Source organism: Megascapheus bottae, chromosome 6, assembly GCF_031878675.1.
Source record: "Megascapheus bottae isolate mThoBot1 chromosome 6, mThoBot2.hap1, whole genome shotgun sequence".
Taxonomy (NCBI): Eukaryota; Metazoa; Chordata; class Mammalia; order Rodentia; family Geomyidae; genus Megascapheus; species Megascapheus bottae.
Window position 1 is genome coordinate 31,511,350 of NC_143514.1, and position 15,552 is coordinate 31,526,901.

Below are 15,552 nucleotides of genomic sequence, written 5' to 3' on the forward strand. Positions count from 1 at the left end.
TCTAGGTATCTTGAGAAATAATCTATAAACATGCATATACATAATTTAAAAAATCTGATGTATGCATTTACTTTATTTTACACAGCAAAAGCAGATGTAGATGGGACAAAGGTGACAGTACTGAAGATGTGATCAGGTCCTATGATTGATTCTCTAAAAGAGAAAGTAAAGGCTTCTTAACAATATACGATCAGATCTCTGACTGTTAAAAGAAACAATGAATCCTAAGAATTCATAGTACAAAATCTTCAGTAAATATGTCTCTTCTCAGTGTATGTGGGAAAGAATGAGAAACAACTATATCTGATTCCCCTATACATATGACATGATAAAAGAAAAGAAAAAAAAGACAGAAATTACCAAGACTAAATGATTAATGGAAATTTAAATAGATGTATAACTAGTAGAGAGTGAGTTAGCAGAGAGTTAATAAAAGTCTCCCAACAGGTAGGCACCAGTGGCTCATTCCTGTAATCCCAGCTACTCAGAAGGCTGGGACTTCAGGCCCACAGTTGAAAGCCAGCCCAGGCAGAAAAGTCCATGGGACTATTTCCAATAAACTACTTGGAAAAGCTGGAAGTGGTACTGTGGCTCAAGTGATAGAACGCTTGAGCACAAAGAGGCTCAGGGACAACACCCAGGTCCTGAGTTCCAAGTCCCAGGATCTGGACAAAACAAAACAAAAATCTCCCAACAAGCCAGGTTCAGTGGCTCACCCAAATAATTATAGCTGTTTGAAAATGTGAGAAGCAGAGATTGGGAGGACTGTAGTTCAGAGCTAGCTCAGGCAAAACAGAGGCCAGGAGCATGGCCTAGTGGAAGAATGCTTGCCTAGCATGCACGAAGTCCTGGTTTGACACCTGGCTATCACATATAGAGAAAAAGCCAAAAGCGGTGCTGTGGTTCAAGTGGTAGAGTGCTAGCCTTGAGAAAACCCAAGGACAGTGCCTAGGCCCTGAGTTCAAGGCCCAGGACTGGCCAAAAAAAAAAAAATGGGTCAGGCACTGACGGTTTATACCTATAATCCTAGCTTCTCAGAAAGCTGAGATGTGAGGATCAGGGTTCAAAGAAAGTGCTGCATAAACATTAATGAGACTTATCTTCAATTTAGCAGGCTCATGTGGCACAACACCAGCTTTGAGAGAAAAATAAGCAAGAATATGAGGGTCTGAGTTCAAGCCCTAGTATTGGCACAAAAATAAACATATTCCCCTAAGAATTATAAATGTAACTAAAAATGAAATAATAAAAACTGAATAGGTTTTAAACTACTTTAATAAACATTTTCATAGTACCATATAAAAAGGTTGGGTGGGTAATAAGTATGTAACTCAATGGTAAAGCATCTGCATAGTCTGACCTAGATTCAAACTCTAGCACCAAAAAACAAAACAAAACAAAGCCCTCAGGCAAAACTGAAATCCTGTAAACAGAACAGGCTATAAGCAATAGAATTATGCAACTTGAGGTTAAGTTTGTTTATTTACCTGGGAGAGTGAAGAGTACCAAGACAGAGGAAGATCAAACACTCTCAGTGCTGTAGTCCTCCAGGGAGGCTGTGATTCCCTCACTGTGTCTTCTGACATGACTCTTTGATTGTCACTAAATTAAACACAGAAACTTGTTAACCACACAGATTTCCTTCGACTTTGCCAGTGAAAGATACAAATTAACAGGAGCCCTATCGGCTTTTTCTAGGTAGTTATTCTGATATTATACAAGATGAAATTGGATTTATGAATTGCCAGAGCAAAGAAAGAATGGAGCTAGAGTTACATTTAACCTTAGCAAAGAAAGTCTAGAAGTGAGTAAAAACAGACTGGATTTAAAATCCAACCTCAGGCAGTAGACTTTCCTGAGAAAACTGCAGGTTTTAGATTCTTTCTTTTCTAGTCTGATTATCAGTATTTAGTCCATTTCTTCACGTAATAGTAGAGGTGGCCCAGAGGTTTGCTGAATAGATCTAGATGAGACTCCTGGGAATAGAAAGGAATCCCAGAGTTTACTGACTGGACTTGTCTTTATTTTCATACTGTTTCATTTTAAAGCTAGTCGAAAAAATACATGCTATGTAATTATGACATTGTCTATGCGTGTGTGTGTGTGTGTGTGAGTCATTGGTCATGGGACTTGAACTCTGGGCTTGGGTGCTGTCCCTGAGCTCTTCAGCTCAAGGCTACCACCCTACCCCTTAAGCCACAGCACCACTTCTTGTGATACTGTTTTAATGTATATTATATCTCTTGAAATCAAAGTGAAAAAAACTCAGATATTTAAGCAGTTTACTTTTTTTGTGTGGATGTGCTGTTCCTGGGGCTTGAAAATTCAGTGCTTTTCTATTCAAGACTAGGGGTCTACCATTTGAGCCACACCTTCATTTCTGGCTTTTTTGGGTGGTTAACTAGTGATAGGAGTCTCAATGACTTTCCTGCCCAGGCTGTTTTGGGGCCAGGATCCTTAGCTCTGAGCTTCCTGAGTAGCTACAATTATAGGTACCCAGCAGTTTTTTGTTTTTTTTTAACAGATGGGTGGGGGGAAGAAGTTCCCTTTGATGTCCAAGCTGGTCTACAATGTCCAGGTTCAAGTATTCAGAACCATGGGCATCTGCCACTGCATCTAGCTAAAAAGGACAGATATTAAAAGAGGCAGATGTTACTGAAAGAGATCTTTAAGGTATTAGATCCTTCATAAAGCATGAATGTATATGATTAGATTACGTAATTCTGCTTTTTACAAATAGAAACTCAAATTCCATGAGTGTACTCAGCTGCATATACACTGAAGGTCACATGGTACTAATATATAAATCAACTTAGAAATTGATTCGTTCACAGAAATATACCATATAGTGATCACAACACACATATATGCTATCAAACATACTCTCTCTGAAATAAAATCCCAAGGAAGCTGAACTACTAAGTCAAAAAATTTTCTCTTTAGGGGCCGGGAGTTTGGCCTAGTGGTTAAAGTGCTTGCCTAGCATGCATGAAGACCCGGGTTCGATTCCTTGGTACCACATACATAGAAAAAAGCCCGAAGTGGTGCTGAGGCTCAAGTGGTAGAGCTCTAGCCTTGAGAAAGTCCAAGGACAGTGCTCAGGCCCTGAGCTCAAGCCCAGGACTGGCAGAAAAAATTTCTCTTTAGCATAAAATCAAAGAGTCCCAAAAGCACATATTATTCAAGCTACTTGTAGTTCTAGCCACTCAGTAGGTTGAGATCTGCAGTTCCAGGTTCAAATCATCCTGGGCAGAAAGGGCCAAGAGATGATCTCCAATTAACCAGCTAAAAAGCTGGACAGGTATCTCTTGTGAAGAAGACTATGCTTCTCTGGTAACCAGACTGCTTATACCAACCACATTTCCCTTCCTTGGTTGGTGTTGTACACTTAACACAAATAATAACAATTTTATGTTTATACATTTTCCCTAGGTCCTTTCTCTCTGCATACACCTCTTTTTTCTAGATCTTTTTTCTAGGTAACTCTCTTTTGTCCTCAGATCCCTCTCCCTTCCAATCCCCCTCCCCACCCCTTTCTCTACCTCCAGCAATTCATGGGGCTTTAACTGAGCCTGGGCAATGTCCCTGAGCTCTTCAGCTCAAGACTAATGCTCTTCTTTGAGCCACTTCCGCCTTTGGTTTGATACTTCCCATTTTTTGAGAAAGGTGTCAAAACCACTGATTAAGTAGTGGTTTCCGTTCAAAACCGGGAGAGTAACCCCTCTTGAGGGGACATTGACCTTAACTTTGTTTGTGACATTGCAGAGTTAGTTCTTCCAACTATGTTCTCTTTACAATTTTTAGACTTCGTTGGTTTGAATTAAGTATATATTTCAACCAATCAACTGTGATATCGGCACAAAACTGAGAAATATTGAGGAAATTACAAACGGTTAGGCCACTGACAAAGTCTGCATGTGGAAAATAACCGGGGGTGTAGGAAGTTTAGCCGGGAACTATTTGCTTGGTCTTTCTGTTGTTGTCTGTTTTTCTTAAGTGTTTGCCCATACTGAGGCTTGAACTCAGGGCCTCGTGCATTCTAGGTACCCTAAATCCCTTTTAATTGAATAACAGGGAATAAGCTAATTCCACACGTATGCATGATTAGCAGAATGATTTTGCAAAACTAGATATTTCACTTGATTACAGAAATATCATAAAAAATGACTTAACAATTATGCAAATTTGGAAAGGGATCTTAAAAATCATCAGTATAGTGTACTGTACTATATGGTACTCGATTCTTTCCATACTAACCGCTGGTGGTTAAACGTGTCATAGCTTGGGTTTGCAGATTAAGTATCCTCTGCTTATTAAGTAGCCTAGTCGACAATGTCGACTTTAGCAAACAAGATGGAAACCCTGAACTACCAAGACAAGTGGACTTGTGGTATACAATCTAGATAACGTAATCCTGGAAGGACGTTTTAAATGTGGCAAAAAAAAATCCTTAGTTACACGACATTACTATTACCAGTATTATTGTCATTATGGTCTTAAAGATCTATTGAAGAACAAGATCGCCTCAGTCCATTCAGCAGGAGCAGAGCCAATAACCCTAACCAGAAAGGAGACCTGGGGCCACAAACAGCTTGGCGCTAGGGCCGCCCTGTAAACACCTGCCGAGAGGCGTCCCCCATCCCACACCCCAAACCCCCCGCCACACACACCGCTGCTCTCCTCCCAGGGTTCCCACCCCTCCTCCGGGGCGAGCCCACCGCTTCGGGGCTCCCCGGTGGCCCTTCCCCACCCGTGGTCCTCCCCTCCCGCCTGCCAGGTACGGGGGAGGGGCAGACCCCACAGCGGTAGCCCCGCCCCACCCCGCACCCCAGAAGGTCCTCTAGGTCGCTGATCTGTGAGCCCCATACCTGGCGCCCTGGCGCCCCGGGCCCCCCGGCGCGGCCGCCCCACGCCCGCAGCCCCGCGCGCCGCAGCCCGGCTGCTGCAGATGGGAGTGCTTCCGGGGTCAGGAGTGGGAAGGTGAAGGGAAAGTGGAGGGGACCTCCTTGCCTTCCTACGTGGGGGGGCTGCGTGGGAAGCAGCTCCGGCCATTTTTGTTGAGGGCAGCAGCTTCTGCTGGGCTTAGTTGCCTGCGAAAACTGGGATTGCTATACTTTTGGCAAACCCGTTCACTAAAGGACTATTGATATCTTTTATAGGATCTGGTACAAGTCTGCAAATCTGATGAGAACTAGGCAGTATTTACTCCGGGTGTGTGTGTGGGGGGGAATGCACATAGAAACTGCTGCTACTGTAGTAAAATTAATGTATGGTTTTTGTTTTATTACAATTAAATGCTGTGCTTATATGCATGTATATACACACATATATATATGACATATGTAGGTGTATATAAAATATATGCATGGGTGTGTATAATGGATAAAATTTCAAACCCCAGGGCCGGGAGTTTGGCCTAGTGGTTAAAGTGCTTGCCTAGCATGCACGAAGACCCGGGTTCGATTCCTCAGTACCACATACATAGAAAAAAGCCGGAAGTGGTGCTGAGGCTCAAGTGGTAGAGCTCTAGCCTTGAGAAAGTCCAAGGACAGTGCTCAGGCACTGAGCTCAAGCCCAGGACTGGCCAAAAAAAAAAAAAAAAAAAAAAATTCAAACCCCAGAAACCAATCACAAATTCCAGGTTAAGAACTTCTGCGCTGATGTTGATGGCTCACACCTGTCACCCTAGCTACTCAATATGCTAAGATCACAGGATCACACCATTAGCCAGCAAAAAGCCAAATGGAGGTATGACTCAAGTGGTGGAGTGCCACCTGAAAGCAGAAAATAGTGCGAGGCTTTGAGATCGAGCAACAGTGCTTGCATGCTCTGCACATGAGCATGCACATACACACAATTAGTTTGTCAAGTGATGATGAAAGCTTTGAAAAGTCAAAGGCAGCGAATGCGTATCTCTCCAAGTTAGAAACATTTCCAAATTAAAAACCTCAGTGTCTTACATATGTTCTCATTTTTTCCAATACTAAGGTTATAAATTTGCTCATTTCCTTCATTGTGCCATATATCATGCTAAGTACTGAAAATACTGGGTTGAGTAGAAATGGAAACGTGTATGATAATGGATAATGATGACATTAAAACACATTGTAGAATCAGCATAATAACATCACTAGAGAATGTGTTATAAAATGCAAATGCAAAGAAAAATCCAAACAGCCTAGAAAAGCCCAGAAAATCCCTTAAGGACAAGTGGAGTTCAATTTGGTGGGGGGCAATACTGACATCTGAACTCATGGTCTCATGCTTGCTAGACAGGCTCTCTACTGCTGAGCCACACTTCCAGTCCTTATTTTTTTGTCCCTGATTATTTTTGATATGGGGTCTTGCTTCCTACCTATATGTACACTCGAACCAAGATGGTTCTCATTTTTTGCTTGCTGATACAGCCAGGAAGACATACAATGGCACACAGCTTCTTCCGTTGAGATGGAATCTCACAGACTGGTCCCTCCCAGACTGATTGGGAACTTCAGTCCTCCCAACCTCAGCCTCTCAGCTAGCTAGGATACGGTGCTAAACTAGGGGCTGATAAGTGTCCTTTGAAATTTAGTATTCAACTGACCAAAAAAAAAAAGGAAAGAAAAAGGATTATAGATTAATCCCTCAAGAACACTGTATAGGGAGATAGGGCACCCCCAGTGCGCATGCTAGGGAGGCACTCTATTGCTGAGTGCCTCTCCCTTATCCCTGTAGTGTCCTGGTCTATCAGAAATTTTCTTAGAATTTGAGCCAATATTTGTGACATTGCGCGTTCCTGTTCCTTTGATCTGCTTGTCATTGGATTATTCTTGGTTTTTCATGACCTTGCCCTTTTGACAGAATGCTTTAAGGCAAGCCCTCAATCCAAGTGAAGTCAATAAGGCTAATTTCTAGGACATTTTTCTTTTGTCAGTCCTGGGACTTGAACTCAGGGCCTGAGCACTGTCCTTGGGCTTTCTCAAGACTAGCACTCTACCACTTGAACCACAGCACCACTTCCAGCTTTTTCTGTGTAAATGGTACTGAGGAATAGAATCCAGGGCTTCATGAATGCTTGGAGCAAAATAACAAGTGAGCAGCAAAGAGAACATGAGGAAGTTCTAGCAATTGTTAAGTCTCTATTTTGGGCTACTCCTTGAATTCCATGAACCAAAACCTTCCTTTTGTTTGTTGTTGTTTTGCCAAAGGTAAAACATCTCAACTGCATGTCTTTCAAGGTCTTAGCCAAGACAGTGATCTCTGCGGGGAAACTCTAATTGCAAGCATTATGTCTATGAATTAGGGTGTTATACTTTTCTGATAGTCTGATCTAGTTATATAGAAGGAAAGAGAAGGGGGGAGGGAAGAAGGGAAGGAAAGAAGGAAGAAAGGAAGGAAGGAAGGGAGAAGGAAGGAAAGTACAAGAGAAAGAAAGAAGAGAGGGAGGTAGGAAGGAAGAAAGGAAGAAAAGAAGGGTGAAAGGAAGGAAGGAGGGAAAAGGAAGAAAGAAAAGAAAAGAAAGGTGAAAGAAGGAAAAGAAGGAAGGCCAGGGGTTGGCCTAGTGGTAGAGTGCTTGCCTTGTATGCACAAAGACCCAGGTTCAACTACATACATAGAAAAAGCCAGAAGTAGTGCTGAGGCTTAAATTCTAAGAAAATTTCTGATAGATCAGTACACTAAAGGGATAAGGGAGAGGCTCAGCAATAGAAAGCCTGCCTAGCATGCACACTGGGGGTGCCCGATCTCCCTACACACTGTAGGGTAGTGATTCACACTTGAGGGAAGTGGTAGAGCTTTAGCTTTGAGAAAGTCCAAGGACAGTGCTCAGGCCCTGAGCTCAAGCCCAGGAGTGGCAAAAAAAAAAGAAGGAAGAAAAGAATGAAAAATTAAGGAATAGAGAGGGGGAGAAGGAGAGAGAGAAAGAGGGAGGGAGGAAGGGAAGGGAGGGAGGGAGGGAGGGAGGGAGAAAGGAAAGAAGGAAGGAAAGAAGGAAGGAGAGAAAGAGAAGGGGAAGGAGGGAGGAAGACAGAAAGGTGAAAGAAAGGAAGGAAGAAAAAGAAAAAGGGAGGAAGATAGAGGGAGGAAAGCAGAGAGAGAGAGAGAGAGAGAGAGAGAGAGAGAGAGAGAGAGAGAGAGAGAGAGAGAGAGAGAGAGAGACAAAGAAAGAGAGTCAAATGCTGATGGCTCATTCCCGCAATCTTAACTATTCAGGAGTCTGAGAATCATGGCTCAAAGCCAGCTCAGGTGGTAAAGTCTATGATCTTATTTCCAATTAACCACCAAAAATGTGGATGTGGGGCTCTGGCTCAAGTGGTAGAGCACCACCTTGAATGAAAAAAAAAAAACAAGTAAAGGACAGCACTCAGGCTTTATAATGTCTCAAGACATATCTATTTGTCACCAGTGGGAGAAGGTACCTTTGGCATCTGCATAGCTGAAGGCTAAAGATGCTATTGCCTGACATTCACAGCAGCCTACAACCCGCAGGAGCCATTCCCCCCCAAAGCAAACGATTATTCAGTTCAAAATGTCAGCAGTGACAATTTTTAGAAGCCCTGAGCCAGAGCAACTGAAACGATTACTCAACAAATGAACAGATGGCAATGAACTCTTGGCAGTGGTTTCAAATTTCAATGCTAAATATGCCCACATCCAAATCATCACTATGAGTGTGAAAAATAGGACCCCCCTCATCCTAAGTCAAGTTTGAGGGGTTTCAAGATAATTTGGAAAAGACATGTACCCATTAGAATCTTCAAGAGATAAAACCTAATGTTTTTCACATTTGAAAAGCCCTAAGCCATGAGACTAAGGCCTATTTGGAGCAGTCACAGTTCATGCAAGAGAGTGCACCAAGAAGGGACCCTGTATAAGAGAGCTGTTCTGAACTGCCTTCAAAGGGGCTGTTGGACTAGGGGTGTAGATTAATGGTAGGTGAGTTGCCATGCATACCTAAGGTCCTGTTCTTTTAACTTGTTTTTAAACTCTGTGTATGTGTGTGGGGGTACCTACGTGCGTGCATGTGAGTAATGCAGGCCAGTACTGGGGCTTGAACCCAGGGCCTTGTACTCTCACTTGGCTTTTTTTTCCTTTTTCTTTCTTTCTTTTTTTTATGGGTCATGGGACTTGAACTCGGCCTGGGCACTGTCCCTGAGCTCTTCAGCTCAAGGCTACCACCCTACCCCTGGGTCTGGGCCCTGTCCAGCTCTTCAGCTCAAACCTGCCTACCTACCCCTTAAACCAAGCTCTGCTTCCCATTTTCTAGAGGTTAATTAAAGAGTCTCAGGTCCTTTTGTGATGGAGGCTGGCTTTGAACCTTGATCCTCAGATCTCAGCCTCCTGAGTAGCTAGGATTATAGGAGTGAGCCACTAAGCCTGGCTTTCACTTGGCTTTTTCACTCAAGGTTGGCATGCTACTACTTGAGCCAAAGCTCTACTTCTAGCTCTTTTCTGGTTAATTGGAGATAATATTCTCACAAACTTTTCTGCCTGCTCTGGTTTTGAGCCATAATCCTTGGATTTTAGCCAGAATAGTTTAGGATTAGAAACATAACCTTGCTGAGGTTCTGCTTTTGATCTCTCAAACCAGGAGAGAGGGAGGAAAGGGAGGGAGAAAGGGAGAGAGAAAAAGAGTGAGAGAGAATGAATAAATGTTTAACAAGACTATTGGATAAATGAGATGACTCCATCTAGGCATGGATCCCCGAGAATGGAAAGACCATCCTAAATGGATAGTCAAAGGGCACATTGCTCAGCCATGCAATTGTAGGTGAGAGTTCCCCAGTGACACATCTGTAGCAATACTCCATGGAGAAGTAGGACATCAGGTCAAGATCATTCCAGCCTAGAAGAAATATTTCCTGCTTGTATCGCTTCCAGCACAAAGAAGTGAAAAAAAAAAGAAAGGAAGTAAGGAAGGATGAAAGAAAAACAGAAAGAAAAAAAGGTCAAGCTGGACACCAATGGCTCACACCTGTAATCCTAGCTATTCAGGAGGCTAAGATCTAAGGATCACAGTTCATTGCCAGCTGGATATGAAAGTCTGTGCAACTCTTAATTTCCAGTTAACCACCAGAAAACCAGAAGGGGTGCTGTGGCCCAAGTGGTAGAGTAATAACCTTGAGTTGAGCTCAGGGACAGCACCCAGGCCCAGAGTTCAAGCCCCATGACTGCTACCCACTTACAAAAAAAAAGTCATTAGCCTGAGCAATGAATTTTTGAGCTGTAAACGTTTGAGATTTATTACATACCCGTAGATAGGCTTTTAAACACCTGAGGGAAAAGATCATTTGTTTATCACTGGGGGAAAAACTTGAAAACTTTTAAATTATGTAGCGGTGACTGGGAATACTAAAGGCTTTAAGATTTTGTCCTAGGATTAGGAAGAAATCTTCAGAGATTTCTAGGGGCCACACTGAGAACGAATAGACAATTAAAAACAAAACTTTATTTAGCACTTATCACTGAAAACATATTTTAAAACCTTGGTTTAAATTCAAGTTCAAGAATAGCACTAATGGCGTTTTGGACCCTCTTGTATCAAACACATTATCACAAAAGATTGTGACTAATTCCTTCTTCCACCAGTCCTCCTCAGGCATGTCATCCAACACCTGCCTGGAGAATGAAACACCTTTAGATGACAAAAACAAAACAAAACAAAGCAGGTATTTTTGTCATTCTTGGACTTTTGTGAATGAGACAAATAGTTACTGATCTCACTGAGCATAACTTCAGATTGGCAGAAAAATAAGCATATAGGACAATCTGAAAATTATTAAATATTTAGTAAATAGGGCACAACTTTGGAATTCCATCTCCAGTTAGATTGGCCAATATGGAAATCTTGAGCAACCATAAATGCTGGTGAGAATGTGGGGGGAAAATTCACACTGCTGGTGGGAATGTAAACTAGTACAACCATTCTGGAAGGCAGTCAGTAGGTTCCTCAAAAATCAAAATATAGAACTTCCTTATGACTCAGCCTTACCCCTCTTGGGCATCTACCCAGAACATGACAAGTCAGAATAACGCAAAGACGGTGAATAGTTAACTTCTTAGCACGAGGTTTCACCAGGGACCAGCCATCTTGCATTCTGTAACGCAGTGAGACAGACCCTATGACAGTCGTGAGTCAATAGGGAAGAGAGGGACAAAAACCTGTAAAAGCCACAACTCGCCCTAAAACCTTAACCGCTGGCCCTCCAGCAGGAATACAGCTGGTTGCTGTCAAAAGCTCCGGCGGTGCGGGGCACCGGAGTCCGATTCTGGCCCGGCCCAGGGGGCGGGGCCTTCGCGAACCCCCGCCCCGCCCCCCGCGCCCCGCCCCTCCCTGCCTGCCCTAGACGCCCGCAGCGGCGCGGAGACACCGGAAGGAGCCGCAGCTGGTGAGGGAAGTGGCAGGCTCGGAGGCGGGGACCCTGCGGGCTTCGCTGCGGAGCCTTTCTGCTGTCTTCCCGACCCGACCCCGCTAGGGTCGGAGGCCGGGGGGAAGAAGGGGAGGGGTGTGCGGAGGTGCAGCTGCGGACCACCGCGGACGCACTGGCGGGGCCGGAGGGCAAGGCGGTGGAGGTGAGCAAGGCGCCGCGCTGCGGGGCGGGGCGGGGCCGGGCGCGGGGCCTGGCACGGGGCCGGGCGCAGGGCTGAAGGGCTCCGGGGCCCTTCGCCAGGAGCCGGCCTCGATTCTCGCTGGCCACGCGCCGGGCGCCGCAGCCTCTGGTTTCTCGATTCCCGGGCTGGTGGCGCGCGCGAGTGCGCGCGCGTGGCGGGAACGAGGCCTCGGTCCCTTCGGTGCCAGGCGCTGTGGACATCACACGGTGACCGGCCCGCGGACCGGCGCCCGGTGGCCGAGGAACAGTGCCCGGGAGGTGCGCGGCTGGGCGGCGGCGGGCAGGTCGGGGGGGGGCGCTCCATTGCTCAGTCCCACCCCCTCCACCTCACCGTCCCTACCGTGGCCTCGAGCTCGTCTCGGGGGACGCGGACCACCGAGAGCCACGCTGCCCCTCCCCCGGCTTCTGCTTTCACTTTGCGGCGCGGTTGCGGCGTCTGGACCCGTTCGTGCGGGCCCCGTTATTCATTGTTAGGAACCGGAAAACCGAGATGTCATCGTCCCTTCGCCTGACGTTTCGGTTTGGGTTCGGTCCAGTCCCATCATCTGTCCCTCTGCAGTTTTGGTTTGGGTCATATTCCCACGATGGTTGTTTCCCCCACATCTTTTCCTGTTACCTATTTCTTAAATGTAAAACGTGTTGTCATGTAAATATTGATGAGGTGCGAGGTGAGCTGTTGGACAATGAGGATTTTTGTTTTCCTTAGGTATTTTGCGCTAGGCGTAAGTATATTTAGGGTTTATATTCTGTAACCAGCGTTAGGCCTGTAGAAACTGAGCCAAAGGTAGAACCCTGGCCAGAGAGTGGAATCAGGTTTCCCCTCGGATCTCTGATTAATACAAATGTGGGATTATGGCTCCCCTTCCCTTTGATAGGTTTTTCTTTTCTTTTTTTTTTTTTTTTCTGCCAGTCCTGGGCCTTGAACTTAGGGCCTGAGCACGCCGTCCTTTGGCTTTCTCAAGGCTAGAGCTTTACCACTTGAGCCACAGCGCCATTTTCGGCCTTTTCTAGTATATCTGGTACCGAGGAATTGAACCTGGTTTTGGTGCATGCTAGGCTAGCACTCTACCACTAGGCCAAACTCCTGGCCTTCTTTCTTTCTTTCTTTTTTTTAAATGAAGGAAAACCTGTTTTGAAAAGGAAGCCATCATTTCTGATCAAGACAACACAGTAGACCAGATCAGATGGTCATACCAGGCCCTTTGGCTTTTATCTAATAGAAATCCTGCTTTTTGTATTAAGAGAAGGGACATAGGAATCTTAATGAAAAAGGAAACAATGAAAAAGAATGCCAATTTAAAGAAAAAGTGAATTTTGAGTACTTCATGTTATTTTTGCAAGATGGGGAGAAAAGTACAGAACATTTTGGAATAAAATATTTACCCAGTTGCATACAAAAGAGGGATAGTCTGTTTAAGATTATTTCTTTTGATCTGGTTTATTACCAACGTTCACCTTCTTTTGAGTACTTTTTTCTCTTTTTCAGTTATTTGCAAACTATCAAGCATTATTTTACTTGACTATAGTTTAGTGGTATAGTAAGTAGGTGATAAGAAAAATTAACAGCAAAAGGAGATACTTATTACATTAATGTATTACAATTAGAATTTTCAGTGAGCTTTTATTTATTTGGTCCTCACATCAGTCCTCTGAGGAATGCCAAGAAATAGTCTTTCCCCATGTCAGAAGATTGTGTAAGAATCAGAATTTCCTTACAATGTTGCCAAAGCAGATTTCATTATAAGTTGCAGTTTAGATAGATTAAAGTTGGAGTACTGTGACCTATAATATAACAGACTGAAATCTGCAAGAATATGAATTATGTAAAATGCTGGAAGATTTAGAATGAAAAATAGGTAATGTCTTTTTTTTTTTAAGAAGGAACTGAGTAACACTTTGCTTTTCTTCCCTTTCCTCTCGTATTCCGTTTTTTTCTTCTAATTTTCCCTTCCTCTTTCCTCCTTTTCCTTTTCCCCTCCTCTCCATCTCTATCTTCCTTGTGTTCACGTCCTTTCTATTTTTCCTTCCCCTTATCTTTCCCCTCCACTCCTTTCATTTTTCCTCCCTTCTTTCCTCCCCTTTTCCCTTTTTTTGAAGCAAGATCTCAATAAAAATTTGCCAGACTGGTGGTTCTCTAGTCTCTGCCTATGGAATTGTTAGAGTTAATATCTGTGTAGTTCTGTTTCTTTAATGTAATTAAAAATATTTAAAGTCTGTATGTGAATTCAGGCACATAGTTGAGAGTTCCAAGGTCTGAGATGAATGCAGTTGGTTTAAGTGTAAGAAACAAGAAAGTATGTAGGTTATGTGCATATGTAAGTGAGAATGGTTATTTAAGAAGCAATGCTTGTTGGGCATTTGTGGCTCATACCTGTAATCCTAGCTATTCAGCATGATGGGATCTGAGGGTCATGGTTTTAAGCAAGTCCTAGCAAAAAGTTCATGAGACTCTTATCTCCAATTAACCACCAAAAAGCTTCAAGTTGAGAATCGAAGAGGTGGAGTGCTAACCTTGAGGAAAAGAAAGGAACGAAGCAAACAAGCTGAGACAGGACTGAGGACTTGAGTTCCAGCCTTAGAACTGTCAATACCCCCCCCCCCAAACAAAACAAAACAAAACAAAAAACCCTAAGTGCATCAGGAATTTAAATGAGGTAGATCCTTTCCCTGTCCTGGCAGGTTTGTGATGGGGAGAAAGTAGAGTCTGGAAGATTACTTGGGTAACTTTATATTAAAATAGATCTTAATTGTGTCTTTTAGAATTAATATTAACCATCTATACTAATGGGGTTCCATGTGATATTTCAATAAAAGCATTCAGTTGGCAGCATCATTTAGGGCCTTCCCTGAAGTGTATCTTGATTTCAGATCCTGAAGTTACAGTCTAGATGCAGGTGATATACCAGGAAGCCTAAGAGGAAATGAGTAAAGTCTGAGAAGGCAATAATCAATAATGGATAGGCCTAAGGGTTTAGGGCTGTGGAAATTTATGGGTTAATTGCCTCAGAGTAGTTCTTCCAATGGAATTAGGATGTGGTGTTTTTCTACCTACCTCTAGTCTGTTTTTGCCAGTCGTGGGGACTTGAACTCGGCCTAAACTCTGTCGTTGGGCTTTCTCAAGGCTAGAGCTCTACCACTTGAGCCACAGCACCACTTCCTGGCTTTTTTTTTCTGTGTATGTGGTACTGAGGAATGGAGCATGGGTCTTTTATGCATGTTAGGAAAGTACTCTACACCTGTGCCAATCCTCTACCCCTCCTGGCCCATCCTACCTCTAGTCTTTACTGATTGTGATTACCTGTGAAAAGTTCCCTGCACTTCCCAGATGCTCTAGTGAGATATAGGCAATCCACTGAGATCCTGGGAACTTAGGAGAGAAGCAATGCAGTGGTTGAGATGGAAAGCTGTTAGTGTGCCAGAAATCTGTCTATACAGGTGAGAAATGAGATGCAGTGAAAGAATATGGGAGTCAAGTAACAAATATGTCTTATTAACAGGCATTCTTGTTGGAAAATGCAGACGTGAAACAAAATCCTATTTAGTTGATGACCTAGAAGAAGTGGTGTTGAAAAGTTGGATCACAAGGTGGTAATTGATAAAATGTAAGGATACCATCCAAGGTGATACTGAGGTTCAGAAGATAGCTTGTGAAGGATGAGGTACAGGTGCAAAGCCTTGAGTTCAATTCTTACTGCTCTCTCCTATGATAGAGAATGGCTGATAGTTGCTGGCTTTCAAATTAGTTATTTCAGGAGAATAAAAAAAGAATGATAAGGAACAGGATTTGAACAGTAAGGTAGACTGTAGATGAATAGTTACTCAAAGAGGAGAGCCAAAGAGGCCAGTGTTTAATAAGAAGGAAACACTTTTTTCTTAGAATGGTTTTGATGGAACATGATGGCTGCATTTGTGGGTTTTTTTTTTTTTTTTTTTTTTTTTTTTTTAAGATAGTACTGGGATTTAA

The 15,552-nt window shown here is 43.5% G+C and overlaps 2 protein-coding genes across 4 annotated transcripts in view; one reads left to right on the forward strand and one right to left on the reverse strand.

Annotated features, from left to right (window-relative positions):
• Miga1 (mitoguardin 1) overlaps positions 1 to 4,948 on the reverse strand; it is a 61,699-nt gene extending 56,751 nt beyond the window's left edge. The window contains exons 1-2 of one of the 2 annotated variants that reach the window (XM_090334580.1): positions 4,869 to 4,948; positions 1,488 to 1,602 (exon numbers count right to left, since the gene is read on the reverse strand). In XM_090334580.1, coding sequence (XP_090190706.1) covers positions 1,488 to 1,586 — 99 coding nt within the window. In that variant the 5' untranslated portion in view covers positions 1,587 to 1,602; positions 4,869 to 4,948. Of the gene's footprint in view, positions 1 to 1,487; positions 1,603 to 1,837; positions 1,924 to 4,868 lie in introns of those variants that run through there. The other variant, XM_090334579.1, reaches the window with a different exon arrangement.
• Positions 4,949 to 11,370: 6,422 nt separating this feature from the next.
• Usp33 (ubiquitin specific peptidase 33) overlaps positions 11,371 to 15,552 on the forward strand; it is a 62,020-nt gene continuing 57,838 nt past the window's right edge. For both annotated transcript variants that reach the window (XM_090334582.1, XM_090334583.1), the window contains exon 1: positions 11,371 to 11,550. The gene's annotated coding sequence lies outside the window, so the exon portion shown is untranslated. The remainder of the gene's footprint in view (positions 11,551 to 15,552) is intronic.